This window comes from Mobula birostris, chromosome 16, assembly GCF_030028105.1.
Source record: "Mobula birostris isolate sMobBir1 chromosome 16, sMobBir1.hap1, whole genome shotgun sequence".
In the NCBI taxonomy this organism is placed as follows: Eukaryota; Metazoa; Chordata; class Chondrichthyes; order Myliobatiformes; family Myliobatidae; genus Mobula; species Mobula birostris.
In genome coordinates, this window is record NC_092385.1 from 21,296,514 (window position 1) to 21,310,753 (window position 14,240).

At 38.7% G+C, this 14,240-nt stretch overlaps 1 protein-coding gene across 1 annotated transcript in view; it reads right to left on the reverse strand.

The window, feature by feature from the left end:
- The window catches only part of dcp1a (decapping mRNA 1A), an 89,346-nt gene that overhangs the window by 8,413 nt on the left and 66,693 nt on the right, over window positions 1-14,240 (reverse strand). Inside the window, exons 7-8 of the mRNA XM_072280397.1 lie at window positions 9,726-10,433; window positions 5,238-5,447 (exon numbers count right to left, since the gene is read on the reverse strand). Coding sequence (XP_072136498.1) covers window positions 5,238-5,447; window positions 9,726-10,433 — 918 coding nt within the window. The remainder of the gene's footprint in view (window positions 1-5,237; window positions 5,448-9,725; window positions 10,434-14,240) is intronic.

Below are 14,240 nucleotides of genomic sequence, written 5' to 3' on the forward strand. Positions count from 1 at the left end.
AATATCGCAATAATTGCAATCCATGCCTTTAATTCATTAAATTTACCTGTTAAGCTAGGTGCATTGAAACAGATGCAATTTAAAACAGATGTTATATCTGCACTTTTACTGTAAATAAGGATGTCCTGATTGTTAGGCTTATGGTCTTCAGATGTTAGACCATCAGACCATAAGATACAGGAGCAGAATTAGGCCATTTGGCCCATTGAGTCTGCTCCACCATTCAAGGGCTGATCCTATTTTTTTCCCCTCCTCAGCACCACTCCCTGTAACGTTTGATGCCGTGTCCAATCATGAATCTATCAATCTCTGCCTTAAATTCACCCAATGACCTGACCTCCACAGCTGCCTGTGGTAACAATTTCCACAAATTCACCACCCTCTGGCTAAAGAAACGTCTTTGCATCTCTGTTTTAAATGGACACCCCTCTATCCTAAGGCTGTGCCTTCTTGTCCTAGAATCCCCCGCCATGGGAAACATCCTTTTCACATCTACTCTGTCTGGGCCTTTCAACATTCGAAAGGTTTCAATGAGATCCTCCCTTATCCTTCTAAATTCCAGCGAGCACAAAGCCATCAAACGTTCCTCATATGATAACCCTTTCATTCCCGGAATCATCCTTGTGAACCTCCTCTGAACACTCTCCAATGCCAGCACATCTTTTCTTAGATGAGGAGCCCAAAATTGTTGACAAAACCCAAGGTGTGGCCTCACCAGTGCCTTATAAAGCCTCAGCATCACATTTCTGTTCTTGTATTCCAGACCTCTTGAAATTAATGCTAACATTGCATTTGCCTTTCTCAGCACCTACACTACCTGCAAGTTAACCTTCAGGGTGTTCTGCAGAAGGACTCCCAAATCCCCTTCCATCTCAGATTTTTGAATTTTTTTCCCTGTTTAGAAAATAGTCTGCACTTTTATTTCTATTACCAAAGTGCATGACCACACATTTTCCAACATGTATTTCATTTGCCACTTTCTTGCCTATTCTTCTAATCTAAGCCCACTTGCTTTATCAACACTAAAAAGTAGTCCCAACACCAACCCCTGCAGAACACCACTAGTTATTGGCAGACAACCAGAAAAGGATCCTTTAATTCCCACTTGCTGCCTGCTACCAATCAGCTAATGCTCTGACCATGCCAGTAACTTTCTGTTATACCATGGGCTCTTAATTTGGTAAGCAGCCTCATGTGTGGTATCTTGACAAAGGCCTTCTGAAAGTCCAAATATACAACATCCACTGCATCCCCTTTATCTATCCTACTTGTAATCTCCTCAAAGAATTCCAACAGGTTCATCAGACAAGACTTTCTCTTAAGGAAACCACGCTGACTTTATCCTATCTTGTCCTATGCCACATAGTACTCCATAACCCCATCCTGAACATTTGACTCCAACATCTTCCCAACCACTAAGGTCAGGCAAACTGGTCTATAATTTCCTTTCTGCGGTCTTCCTCCTTTCTTAAAGAGTGGAGTGACAATTGCAATTTTCCATTCCATTTGCATGTACCTGTCCTCTCACTGATTTTGTTCTTGAATCTAATCCCAATGACAATCTAGTTTAAACCCTGGCAATCCAGCTTAAATTTTCCATAATTTACTGTCTACAGTTCTATCACAGCCATCCTGCTCTTATATTCTATGGCCTGTCTAATAGGAGAAAACATCCTTACTGGTTGGATAATGGTTTGTACAGCAACCCCAACAAAGAGGAAGACAAGAGTTTGGAGAGAGTTATGGACACAGCCAATCCGTCATGAGTACAGCCTTCCCCACAACATTAGTACAGCCCTCCCCACAACTGGCAGTATCTACAGAAGTTACAACCTCAAGTTGGTGGCATCTATCACGATGGATCCCTACTAGCTGGGTCATATCCTCTTATCACCAGATTAAGGAACAGCTACATTCCTACCATTAAGTTCTTGAACTGACTTGCACAACTTAACTACATCAACCATGGGGCACTACGGATGGCCTCTTGCGCAAACATGAACTTGTCAATGATTGTGTCTTTGTTTTATTACACTCATTTTGTCGCCCTTTTTTTCTCTCCACTGCCTTGTATAATTATAATTCTGTGTTGCTTGTACCTACATGCCTATGGTGCTGCTGTAAGCAAGTTTTCCATCGTATCTGTACTTCACCAGACTTGCACACGACAGTAAACTTGACATCTGTAAACTTGACATCCCAGTTGCTTTTTGTTCTGAAGCAACTTTACTCACCAGTCTGTTACCTCTAAGAATCTACGCATAAAAAAATCCAAGATTTTTTGTTTCTCCACATTACTCAATATTTCTGATTTATTGAGAATTCCTTTGCCTTGTAGTGGCACAACAAATGGGTTACCTTATTTGATTGGATTAAACTTAATTTTCCAGAGTTTCAAAAAATGGACAAAAACAATCTATATCTTTCTGCAATCTGAATCTTTCCCCATTAAATGTCAAACACCCAGTCATTCATTTTTGTATTGCGTACAGACTGTAAGTTGTAATCATGACAAAAAAAAAGGAAAAGTTCTTGATCCCTGAGAAACATCATTGGTGCCTTCCAGTCCATAAATATTGTGTTTGCTTCCAGCTACTTATCTGTTTGCTACTCTGCTTCCAATTCCACTGGTTTTTACTACTTTAACCGGCCTGCACATGGGGTTTATCTCTAGCCTTTCAAAAATGCATACAGATTACATCAAAAACATTGCACTCAAGGACTCATTCATCTAAAATAAATTCAACCAATTAGACAGCATGACTTTCCCACATTGATTGTTTAATTTGTAACTTGTTTCTTTTCTACAACTTGTCATTAACTGCAACATAAGTATCATCGTTTTTTGAAAACAGCTGCAACGGTAAGAACTTTACCCACATCCTTCAGCTCTTCACTTATGTTTTCCATTTGATCCCTTAAATGTTACTTTTCTTTTTGTTCAGGGGTTCCCAACCTTTTTTTATGCCATGGGCATAATACCATTTTTATACCATTAACTGAGGGGTCTGTGGACTCCAAGTTGGGAACCCCTGTTTTGGTACAGCGTCTCTTACTTTTATGTACGAAAACATCTAGGGATTTTCTTTAATTTTACTTGCCAATATATTTACCCTGGCACACATTTCCTTTCCCTTTTAATTTCACCCATGCACTTTCTACAGCATTGTAGGATTTGAGATCTTTATCCTTGTGGTGGTCAAAAGGTTATAAACATCCATCCCTGAACAGACGAACGGATAATGGTTTCAATTTGGAGGTCGGTACGTACAGTGAAATGACCTGTGAAATTCTGAGAATGCTAAGAAAATGAGACTGATAATGACTTAATTGAAAAAGCAAAGATTCAAGGTTGTTTAATGCCATTTCCTGTGCACAAGTGTAAGTAGGATGAAATAATTGTTACTCTAAATCCTTTCTGTGTAAATTACTGGATGTTGATTGATCACAAAATTATTAATCAGGAATTGCTCAAAGAAGTTAATAAATTGTGAAACAGACAGAATTACAGACAATTTAGACTTATGTAAGATAAAGGAACAATGATGTAATGAAACATTATGTCATTCTTATTTTTTTATTGGAGAATCTGATTTTGGAGGTCTAGGATGTTTAATAAATTGAAAATATTGCAATAAAAACACTGGGTCCTCCTTGATACATCTGACATCCAACAGTCACAACATGTAAAAGAAAAAGTTAATTTGGTAATACAAGGCCAAATTTAAAACTATGAAGAAATGGTGAGACTTGATAAGGAGATCCACATGGGAAAGACAGGAGCAATCAATTCCATGCCACTCAATACCCAAGTGGTTCAGTAACAATAACTAGGATGTTACACAATTGGCAGTAGTACCTAGAAGGTAATACTGTAGCAACCAGCAGCAAAGGAAGATGGGTGGACCAAATGGGCTGGACCTATATTTGAATATCAAAGTGATACTACCTCACTCAAGGAGATCAGAAGGAACAGGAGTGAGATGGATCTTAGAAACAGGTTTTAACACCTTTTCATATCCCGGGAAACATGAGAACCCGTTACTCATACTCAGGATGGAGAAATGACCAAGACTGACGACCTTGTTTCTTGATAGGTGGTATGCAGTGCGTGGTTTAAATACTAGAACTTTGTTGATGCAATGTATGCTAGCCGTCAATCATGCTTCTCTAATTTAGTTCCAATTTGACAATACCCATCACCTCCAACTCCTCCTTGAATGATTCCACACAGCTGTGTTACTATTTACCTTCAAATCACAGATTCAAGTCAACTTCTACAAAACCTGGCCTTCTTTTGATTTACAAACTTCTATTTTATCTTTATTAAGGGCTATGCTGAATCTAAATGAATTATTATTACCACGATAATGCTGTCTCACTGATGCACCTATCCCTTCAATCTCAAACTAAATCTAAAGTTGCAATTGTTCTGCATCTTACCCCTAATTCTTATTTAGCTCACCACAAACAGGCTAAAATACAGTAATAATATACTTTACAATGACTGATCATAATCACTAATAATGTTAGGTTAATTAAAACCCCCTACATTATTGCCCTAAAATTCTCCTACATATTTTTCTACCTCCTTTATACTGTTTAGAATTCTATGGTATAATTCCAAAAGTGTGTAACTTTGTTCTACAGTTGCCTCCTTTTCTTTTGACAGCAAAGTAGATTTGCATTACAAACTATATAAAATTTAGTCAACTAAAGATACACAATTTCTGCTGCCCTAGTTATTAACCTTTGTGTGTGGGAGTGGAGGGTGGGGGGGGGGGAGAAACACATATTACAGAAAAACTCTTCTCCTTAAGACTTGTGAAGTGTACTATTAAATGGAGATACTGGCCTAAAAACGATATGTATGAAAGGTTCCGAACATTGTGTAAAAGTTATGAGGAAATTACAGTTAAAACCAACAGACTCAAGAAAATTAGATTCTTAAACTACATGAAATTGAGGAGAATAAAATCTGAAATGTGCAAGACAGAATATACACAATTTCAGGTTATCCCACAGAGATGTTAACAGACAACGCAAGCATGGAGCCAAAGATCACATTTGCTACTTTTGGAAGGTATGCTGTTTGGTTCCTACAAGAATGTCATCACTTTCTGCTGAAGTGTACTAATGTCAAACATCCAAGTGAAGCTGAGGAACAAGTAATTTTTCCTTTGAGCCTGCATACATAACTGGATGAAATGAAACTGTTTATATGCACATAAAATTACCTTTATTAGATGAGTTAATGTTTCCTGAAGCTGTGTCTTACTGAGAACAGTCGGTAAGGGTGAAGATCGGGTCTCTGAAGCTAATGTTAATGGAGATGCAGAAGCATACTTGCTTTCAGCTTCTGAAATCATTCCCGTTGACTGTTTGAACATATTGGGAGACAAAAGCATAGATGGGGCAACTGAAGAGGTGGTCGGTGTGGGAACAACCTGTAAAAGAATACAACAGAAATGACAGCAAAATAAAGATAGAAAAGCCATTATTAAATTTACACCATAATCTTTTGAAATCACAGATTGCAAGTTAGAATTTGGTTTATCACTAAAATGCTAAAGTGAAGTCTGGAACACCGATGAGCTGAACAAAATGCATAATGAACAGTAAAATATTTTGTTATACAAGAAAGCGAGTCCATTATCTGAATATTCTTAAGCTAAAAATCTAACAAGAACAGAAAATTTAAAATATTCATAAATGATAGTTCATGCCATTGGAATGAAATCCTGTTATTTTGAATGCATTAGATCTAAAGTAAAGTGTTTGTAATTTACATATTTTGAATATACAACAAAATATGAATTGTAGCTTCTGATGACAACTGCTTTCCTGGGTCAGGGAAAATATTGCATAAAATACTATCCAAAAGTAACCAGCTTGTACACTCAGTTGCCAGTTTATTAGGTACAGGAGTGGAACCCGGTATGGTCTTCTGCTGCTGTAGCCCACCCACTTTAAGGTTCAGCATATTGTACGTTCAGAGATATTCCTCTGCACACCACTATTGTAACATGTGGTTATTTGAGTTACTGTCACCTGTCAGCTTGAAACAGTCTGGCCATTCTTCCCTAACCTCTCTCATTAACAAGGTGTTTTCACCCACAGAAATGCTGCTCACTGGATGACTTTTGTTTTTCGCATCAATCTCTGTAAAATCTAGAGACTGTTGTACATGATCAGTAGTTTCTGTGATATTCAAACCACCCCGTCTGGAACCAATCATTCCACGGTCAAAGTCACTTAGATCACATTTCTTTCCCATTCTGATGTTTGGTCTGAACAACAACTGAACCTCTTGACTATGTCTGCATTGAATTGCTGTCACATGATTGGCTGATTAGGTACTTTCATTTATGAGGTGTACAACCGTACCCAATAAAGTGGCTACTGTGTGTCCAAGTGCTATACAAAGCCACACAATTGTACAGAAGCTATTGAACACACTTAATATAATCAGGAGAAAAATACAAGAGGCAGGCATTCAGCTCATATCTGTGCCAGTTTATAAAGTGTTACAAAGCTTAATTCCATCTTTCAGCATTTACTCTGTGGCCCTACAGGTTTACGTTCTCCAAGCACAAATTCAAAATATGTAAAATGCATGAAGAGTTTCAATAACATCTGTTATCTACTTCATTATTGCCATTGTATTTAAGTTTAAGATAATAGATACTGCAAAATTCATGAAGTAGAGAGATATGTGGAAATTCACCTATGTGTCAAGGATTGTGTGTTATTGACTTCATGCTATCTCACAACTTTCCCTCTTTGCCTCATTTTACAATCTGTGTTCCTCAAAGGCCTTGAAACTAAGTAGTCCAATCTTTTAATTGCGGGAATCCCTTAAAACAAGAGTAATAGGAATACTTGGAAAAGTTTAACCTCCCAGCTCCAGGTTTCCTTTTGCAATCCTCACCAAAGCAGAAGCATGTTATCAGCCAATTTGACCCACTCCACATAATATAAAGATATAGAGGAGTGTACCAGATACAACAAAGGCATGGACCTAACAATATTACAGATTTGGCACTGATAACTTATCCTCCAAAAATAGCTGTAATGTTATCCTGAGTTGCTCCAATACATTTATAACACCGACATCTGTCTAAAAAGTGGGAAGTTGCCCAGGTACATCCTATTCACAAAAATCCAGGTAAATCCAATCAACCTAATCAGTTATCAGCAAAACAAAGATGGTGACAGTATCACACTACACGTACTCTCTAATTAATCTGCTCACCAATGCTCTGTGTGAGATGTCAAAATATACTTGTCATGGCAATGCAAAGCAGGTGCTTTGGGCAGTCCCATCTTCTATGGAATTAATTACAATCTACTAATTAGTTTAAACTCTTCGGTTGCATCTCTCCAGCTGCACAATCATATTATCCAATTTCTATACATTCAGGTGTAAGCCAAATATGATCTTCAAGGTCTCGCTTCTTAATTTCTCAACTCCTTAAAGTTTGCTTGCAAGATTTCATCATCTTTTATAGCAATGATGTTCTTATCAGCGTAGACCTGACTGTGCATCCACAGCAATATCAATGGTTCTGATACCAGGGAGACAACATACCATCCTGAAATCCAGCCAATCATTGGAAACACTTTTCTGTTCTGTCAGCTATAGAATTCCCTGCAACCATCACTCTTTTCCTTTCTTCCCTTTCCATCAAGGGAATCCTCTCCACAACATAATTCAGAATGACAGATTGGTTGAGGAGCAGGATGTTCTAAGGGAACTTACAAACTTGTCGATCTTAGAAGTGTACAAAACAGGAATAAGACACAAAGGGCCTGTTGGTTTCTGTTTTCTCTCTACCTTACAGTTATTAAATCTATCTCGGACAGTACTCAAGCTATACAGTAGCCTTCCTCAAAATCATTCACAAGACACCTGGCCTCAAGAACAGGCTGTGGTGATGTTAAATGCTGCTCAATTAGTTTAAACACATTTGCAACAACACCCAAAGTTAAAACAGTGAGTGCACTGTCCCATTTTTATTTTAAATCAGAGCTTTATCCTTGCTCTCAGCTCCATTTCTTCCTGCTTGTTTGGGCAATTCCTCTTTAAATATAAATAACCAAACAAAAAAAAAACACCTCCCACACATCAAAGTGTATTTCATCTTCCACTCACCAAATTCAAATTCTATATCAGATCTGTAGGATCAAAGTCCAGAAGTAAAAGTTCCAAGATGAGTCAGCCATTGAGCACTCATTGCCCAATGAGCCCAGGTATACAGTTCTAGTTAACCACATGCTTGTTTATCTATTTGTACAGTTGCATAAAGGTTTGTTGATTAAGAAATATGGTAGGTGGTGATCATTGGACCTTCAAAATCTTCAGGTAATTGATTAAATTCCTAATATTTTTCTGTCTTTTTCATCTCATTTTATGTCTTCCTCAAGTTCCTTATCTAGTGATATGATAGTTATCCACATCAGTTCTTCAATTAACCCTGCATACAGAGGTTCAATATGTTCTACCAAATGGAATATTATCCATCACAACTCCTAGTGAAATGAAACTAGCTGCAGGATGGGCAAGCACTTAACGGGGCCACTTTGAAAGCTCGCTCTCTGGGCGGTGCTTTTGCTGATGCTTTTTCTCTTCTTCTAGTCTTATATGCAAAACTGGCAGTTTGTCTATAAAAAATGATTCTCTGGTAACAGATTCTGTCTGTTCTTAGTGTATTCTGCAACATACATTCAATATCTTGCAAGCAGTCTAACACAATTTTATACACAAGAGATTCCGCTGATACTGGAAATCCACAGGGCCACACACAAAATGCTGGAGAAACTCAGCAGGTCAGGCAGCATCTATGGAAACGAATAAACAATCGATCTCAGAATAAAAAAGTGGGGGGGGGGAGAAGGGGAAGGGGGGGGAGGAGGACAAGCTAGATGATGGGTAAAGCCAGGTGGGTGGGGCAGGTGGGAATGAAGTAAGAAGCCAGGAGGTAATAGGTGGAAAAGGCAAAGGGCTGGAAAAGGAGGAATCTTACAGGAGAGATGAGTGGACCATGGGAGAAAGGGAAGATGGAGCACCACCAAAAGGTGGTGATAAGCAGGTGAGGAGAAGCAGCAAGAGACCAAAGAGGGGAATAGGAGGAGGGAGGAGGAAAGGGGAGGGGAAAAAAGTACTGGAAAGGGAAATTGATGTTCATGTCATCAGGTCAGAGGCTACCTAGACGGAATATGAAGTGTTGCTCCTTCAGCCTGAGAGTAACACAATTTTACACTTTCCTATTGACTGAACACTTTTCTCATCAGTACATGGAACACAGTATCCAAAAAATGCTCAATTCTGATCCAAAATTTAACCGCGATCTTGAGTTCATATTAATTCTGAAGCTTTCCATTATTCATCTGTAAAGTCAGCATAAGGAAGGCCTGCAGTTACCCCTATGTCAGTTGCATGTGTTTGTGTTCAAAAGGTCAGCATAAAGGTCCCCTTCCACTGCCTCTAGTACTTTTCCCCAACAGCTTTTTCAAGAACAAGCCCAAAGCAACACAAGTTACTGGCCCAGCATTTATCGGGTACAGCTCACTGTTCAGAATCATTGTGCATGGTTCCCACATATTTGATCCACCTTGTGTCTTTTCTTCCATCACCTCTACCTCATAATCCTACAAGTTCAATAATAGGCCTGGAACCCTAGTGTAGCAATGCAATCCCTACTGTGTAGCCAAAGTTGATATACCTGCAATGAGACTTCTGTAGTTTTGACATTTGGTTCTTTAAAACACTCTGGTGTTACAAGTAGTGGAGAAAAATTTGCAGCTAATGAGGGTTTGCTGAGAGTTTGATGCTGCTGGTCACGCTGCTGTGTAAGTTTCAGTTTCTGAAGCAGGTCATGACCTTGACATCCAATATCCAAAGTGTTTCTATCAGTCGTGGGTCTTTGTGAAGCTGCGTTACTTCCTGTAGATGGATTCTGATGAGCACACGCTGTATCAGAGGAAAGTGGGCACATCATCAGTGGTGAAACAGTTTTGACTTCTTGTTGCAACTTCTGAACATGACCATTGGTACTGATGGTAGATGTGGTCTGATTAGAAGTAGCTTCAAAATTCAGGGAAGTATGAATGTGGGGACTGGTACAAATGTTATACATACACTTAGGTTTATCAAGTTTCTGGAGTGCAGCTGGTGTCATTAGTACATCCAAGGTGGTCTCCTGGCAACTCAATCGAGTAAAACTATTTTTGTCATTAAGACTCTCAGGGCTCCCTACATGTTTTTCAGTTGGTTGCTCATAAGTGAAGGGTTTCATCAAGTTCTGGCGTCCTAACTTAGCATCTTGCTGAGATTTCAACGTTTCTTGATTAGAATTTATCAATTGTTCTTTAGGAACAGGAGCACCAAACAATTCCTCTACAGTCAAGTGCTTGGCACCTGGAAGAGCATTCTGAAAGATGAAGTAAAAAAAAAGTTAAAATGTTTGCTTGCACTGGTTGAGCACATATTTTCCCCTTATTAAATATTGTGAACATCAAACACTACCAGGTGAGAAATTCTAGCATTAAGCATTATATGATAGACTTTGAGTTTAAAACCAACATATACCACTTGACACCACTGTGTGTATTTGATACTTCTTGGTATATTTTATATTGTCTGTTGGCGATATAGCACATTTATGAGAAGGGCTGTGAGTTCAACAGGTAGTGTTAATCAGCTTTATGTATTGCATAATAAAATGTTGAAGCATAAGTAACTAGAGAACAAGATTTAAAGATTAAAGATTAGGTAGGTTTTAATAGGTACATTTAATGTCAGAGAAATGTATACAATATACACCCTGAAATTCTTTAATTGGTCATATACATCACATACAATGAAACATCAATGAAGTGTGTCATTTTGCACCAATCATCGCTGATTTGACATGCTGGGCAGCCCCCATGTGTCGCTATGCTTCAACACCAACATCACATACCACAACCCATGAACCTTAACTGTGTCTTTGGAATGTGGGAGGAACCAAAGCACCCCAAGGAAACCCACACTGTTTTATGGGAAGAACATACAAAGTCCTCACATATAAGAGTAGGAATTGAAACCTGATCAATTCCTGCTGGCCATCGAAAAGCGATGTGCTAACCACTAGGTGACCATGCCACCTCAAAGACCAGTTCGAGCTTAAGTTAAAGGGCTTATCTGCACATAACCCACTAGATAGGAAACTTTATTGGACATTAGCCAGAGTAATGCACCACAGAAACAGACCAAGTCATCCACGCTAACTAGGATGCCATTTAAGCTGCTCCTATTTGCCCCGATTGGCCCATATGCTTTCTTATCCATGTACTTGTCCAAATCTCTTTTAAAGTGTTATTGAACCGGCAGTCCATTCCACCACTGTCCGAGATGAAATTGCCCCTCAGGTCTCTTTAAAAGCTTTCTCTTCTCACCAGAAACTTTTGATTCCTTTCCCCTGGGAAAACGTCTATGTGCCTTCACCTTACTTGTGCCCCTCATCATTTTGTACACCTCTATCAAGGTTCCCCTCCCTCAGTCTCCCTTGCTTGAAGAAATAAAGCCTTCACCTGCCTACCCTCTCCATTTAACTCAGGCCCTTGTGTGCTGGCAACTGTCTCATAAATATTCTTTGCACTCTTTCCAACTTAATGGCATTGGCACCATTGCTTTAAAATTTCTTGCTACGGTGTCCAACTAAATAGCATAAGCATAGTTTCTGTGCACAATCAGGATTGATGATCCTTATATACACAATTCCTCCATACAGCAGTGTATTAGAGTGCAGAAAAATTACCCTTGGGCCCAAACATAAACTGTTCACAACAATTCCTATTGAGTTTCAATTAGAGGTTGAAGCAGATTATCATTCAACATTCCAAATCCCATAACCCACTAAGGCTGCCTACTTGCATCTCACATCCATCCACCTGCAATTTCTATTAAGCTGAACTCATTCAGCGTGGTGAATCTTTTTGAGTGTGTGCCCAAATTGGCTATGATCCTCTAAAAAATCTCCTGTGCTGTGGTAATTTTGAGCAAAGATTAAAGATTTTTTTTTTAAAAAAAGGAAAAAAGCTGACTTATGTTGCTAACTTACATGTACTCATTGGTTTACTATAATGAAAGTACAACAGAAACAGACTGAAATAAGTGATTTTAGATATCCTGTAAAATTATTAATATTAATCTTTTTAAAGACAATGGAAAAATAACATCCTTTCTAAATGGTACTGTTATTGTAACCACTGTCCAAGTACTGATGTGTACGCCAGATTAGCAAGGACTTCGAAATGTACAATCTAACATAATATATTCTCACAACTAGCCAGCTGGTGCCAAGCTGGCGTGAGGTATTTCCTGAGAAAACATCTCATCGCTCTTGGACCGTAAATAAAGTAATCCACTGCTTCATTCAACAGAAAAGATTATCTTTATGTACCTTTCATTACAAGACTTATTTAAAAAATTGAGGGGGCGACTCTACATGCCACGTGCCATCAAAAGTAATGAACCAGAATTGATTAGAGACCTTAAGGTAAAAGAAGCTTTTGGGACAAGGGATCAAATTCACTCGGAAATCTGAGAAGGAACAGTTAAAGTCAGATAAATCAGTATTACAGTGGAGTAAAGAGAATTACAGAGACATGATAGAGGAGTTGGCCAGAAAAGAACACTAGCAGGGATGACAGCACAGCAGCAATGGTTGGAATTACTGGAAGCAATTCGAAAGGCACAGGATATATACATCCCAAGGAGGAAGTAGTATTCTAAAGAAAAGATGACACAACTGTGGCTAACAAGAGAAGTCAAAGTCAAAATAAAAGCCAAAGAAAGTGCATACAATAGAGTAAACCTTAGTGGGAAGTTAGAGGATTGGCAAGTTTTTAAAAAAAAACAGAATGGAAGTAAAGGAGATCATTAAGATAAAGGAATATGAAAGTAAGCTAGTCAATAATATTAAAGAGGATACCAAAAATTTCTTCAGATACATAAAGTGCAGAAGAGAGGCAAGAGTGGATATCAGACCCAGGAAAACAATGCTGGAGAGGTAGTAATGGGGAACAACGAAATGGCGGATGAACAGAATATGTATTTTGCATCAGTCTTCACTGTGGAAGACTGGCAGTATGGTGGAAGTTCCAGGTGTCAGGGAGCATGAAGTGAGTGAAGTTACCATAACGAGAGAGAAGGTTTTTGGGAAACTGAAAGGTCAGAAAGTAGATAAGTCACCTGGACCACATGGTGTACTTCATAAAGTTCTGAAAGAGGTGGCTGAAGAGATCTTGGAGGCATTATTAATGATCTTTCAAGAATCATTAGATTCTAGAATGGTTTTGGAAAATTGTAAATGTCACTTCACTCTAAGAATGGAGAAAGGCAGAAGAAACTATAGGCCAGTTAGTCTGACCTCAGTGGTTGGGAAGATGCCGAAGTCAATCATTAAGGATGAGGTCTCAGGGTACATGAAAGCACATGGTAAATTAGGCCATAGTTGGCATGGTTACCTCAAAGGAAAACCTTACCTGACAAATCTGTTGGAATTCTTTGAAGAAATAACAAGCAGGATAGACAAAGGAGGGGGGACTTTCACCTGCAGCTCAATGGAGTAACACACTAATTCTGTGGCTGCCTTTAATTCTTCCTTTTCCCCAGTTTAAACTTTGAATTTTTAAACTTTTATTTGTCGGATCTTAGAGGGGAATAGTTGTCATTATGTCACAATCTTTAAGAAGTGGAAAGCAGCTTTCTGAATCCAGCAATGGAAAGGGAAAAACTATGAAAGAAAAATCAGAAGATATGCCTGTCTGGGCTGAGCGTTTAAATCATGCGTTGATGGCTCTCCACAAGAAAATAGACAATAACGCTTCTGAGATGAAGTCGTTTTGACAGAGCTCTCAGTTCGTAGAGAAAAATATTATTTCCTTGAATACTGAGCTTAAAGAGTCGAAGCGTCAGATAGCGGATATTTCAGCCCGCTTGGAACAGGCTCAACGCAAGATTATCGATTTGGAAGCAAGGTCTCATCGGAATAACATTCAAATTGTTGGACTGAAGGAAGGATCTGAGAGTGGGGATTTATTGGACTATTTTGCTAATTTGTTTCAATCTCTGTTTCCGGATATTCTACCTCAGCCTCCCGATATTGAAAGAGCGCATAGAATTTTCACTTCGAAATCTCAAGATCCAGATAAACCAAGGTCAGTTTTGGTCAGTTTTCTTCGTTTCAAAGTTA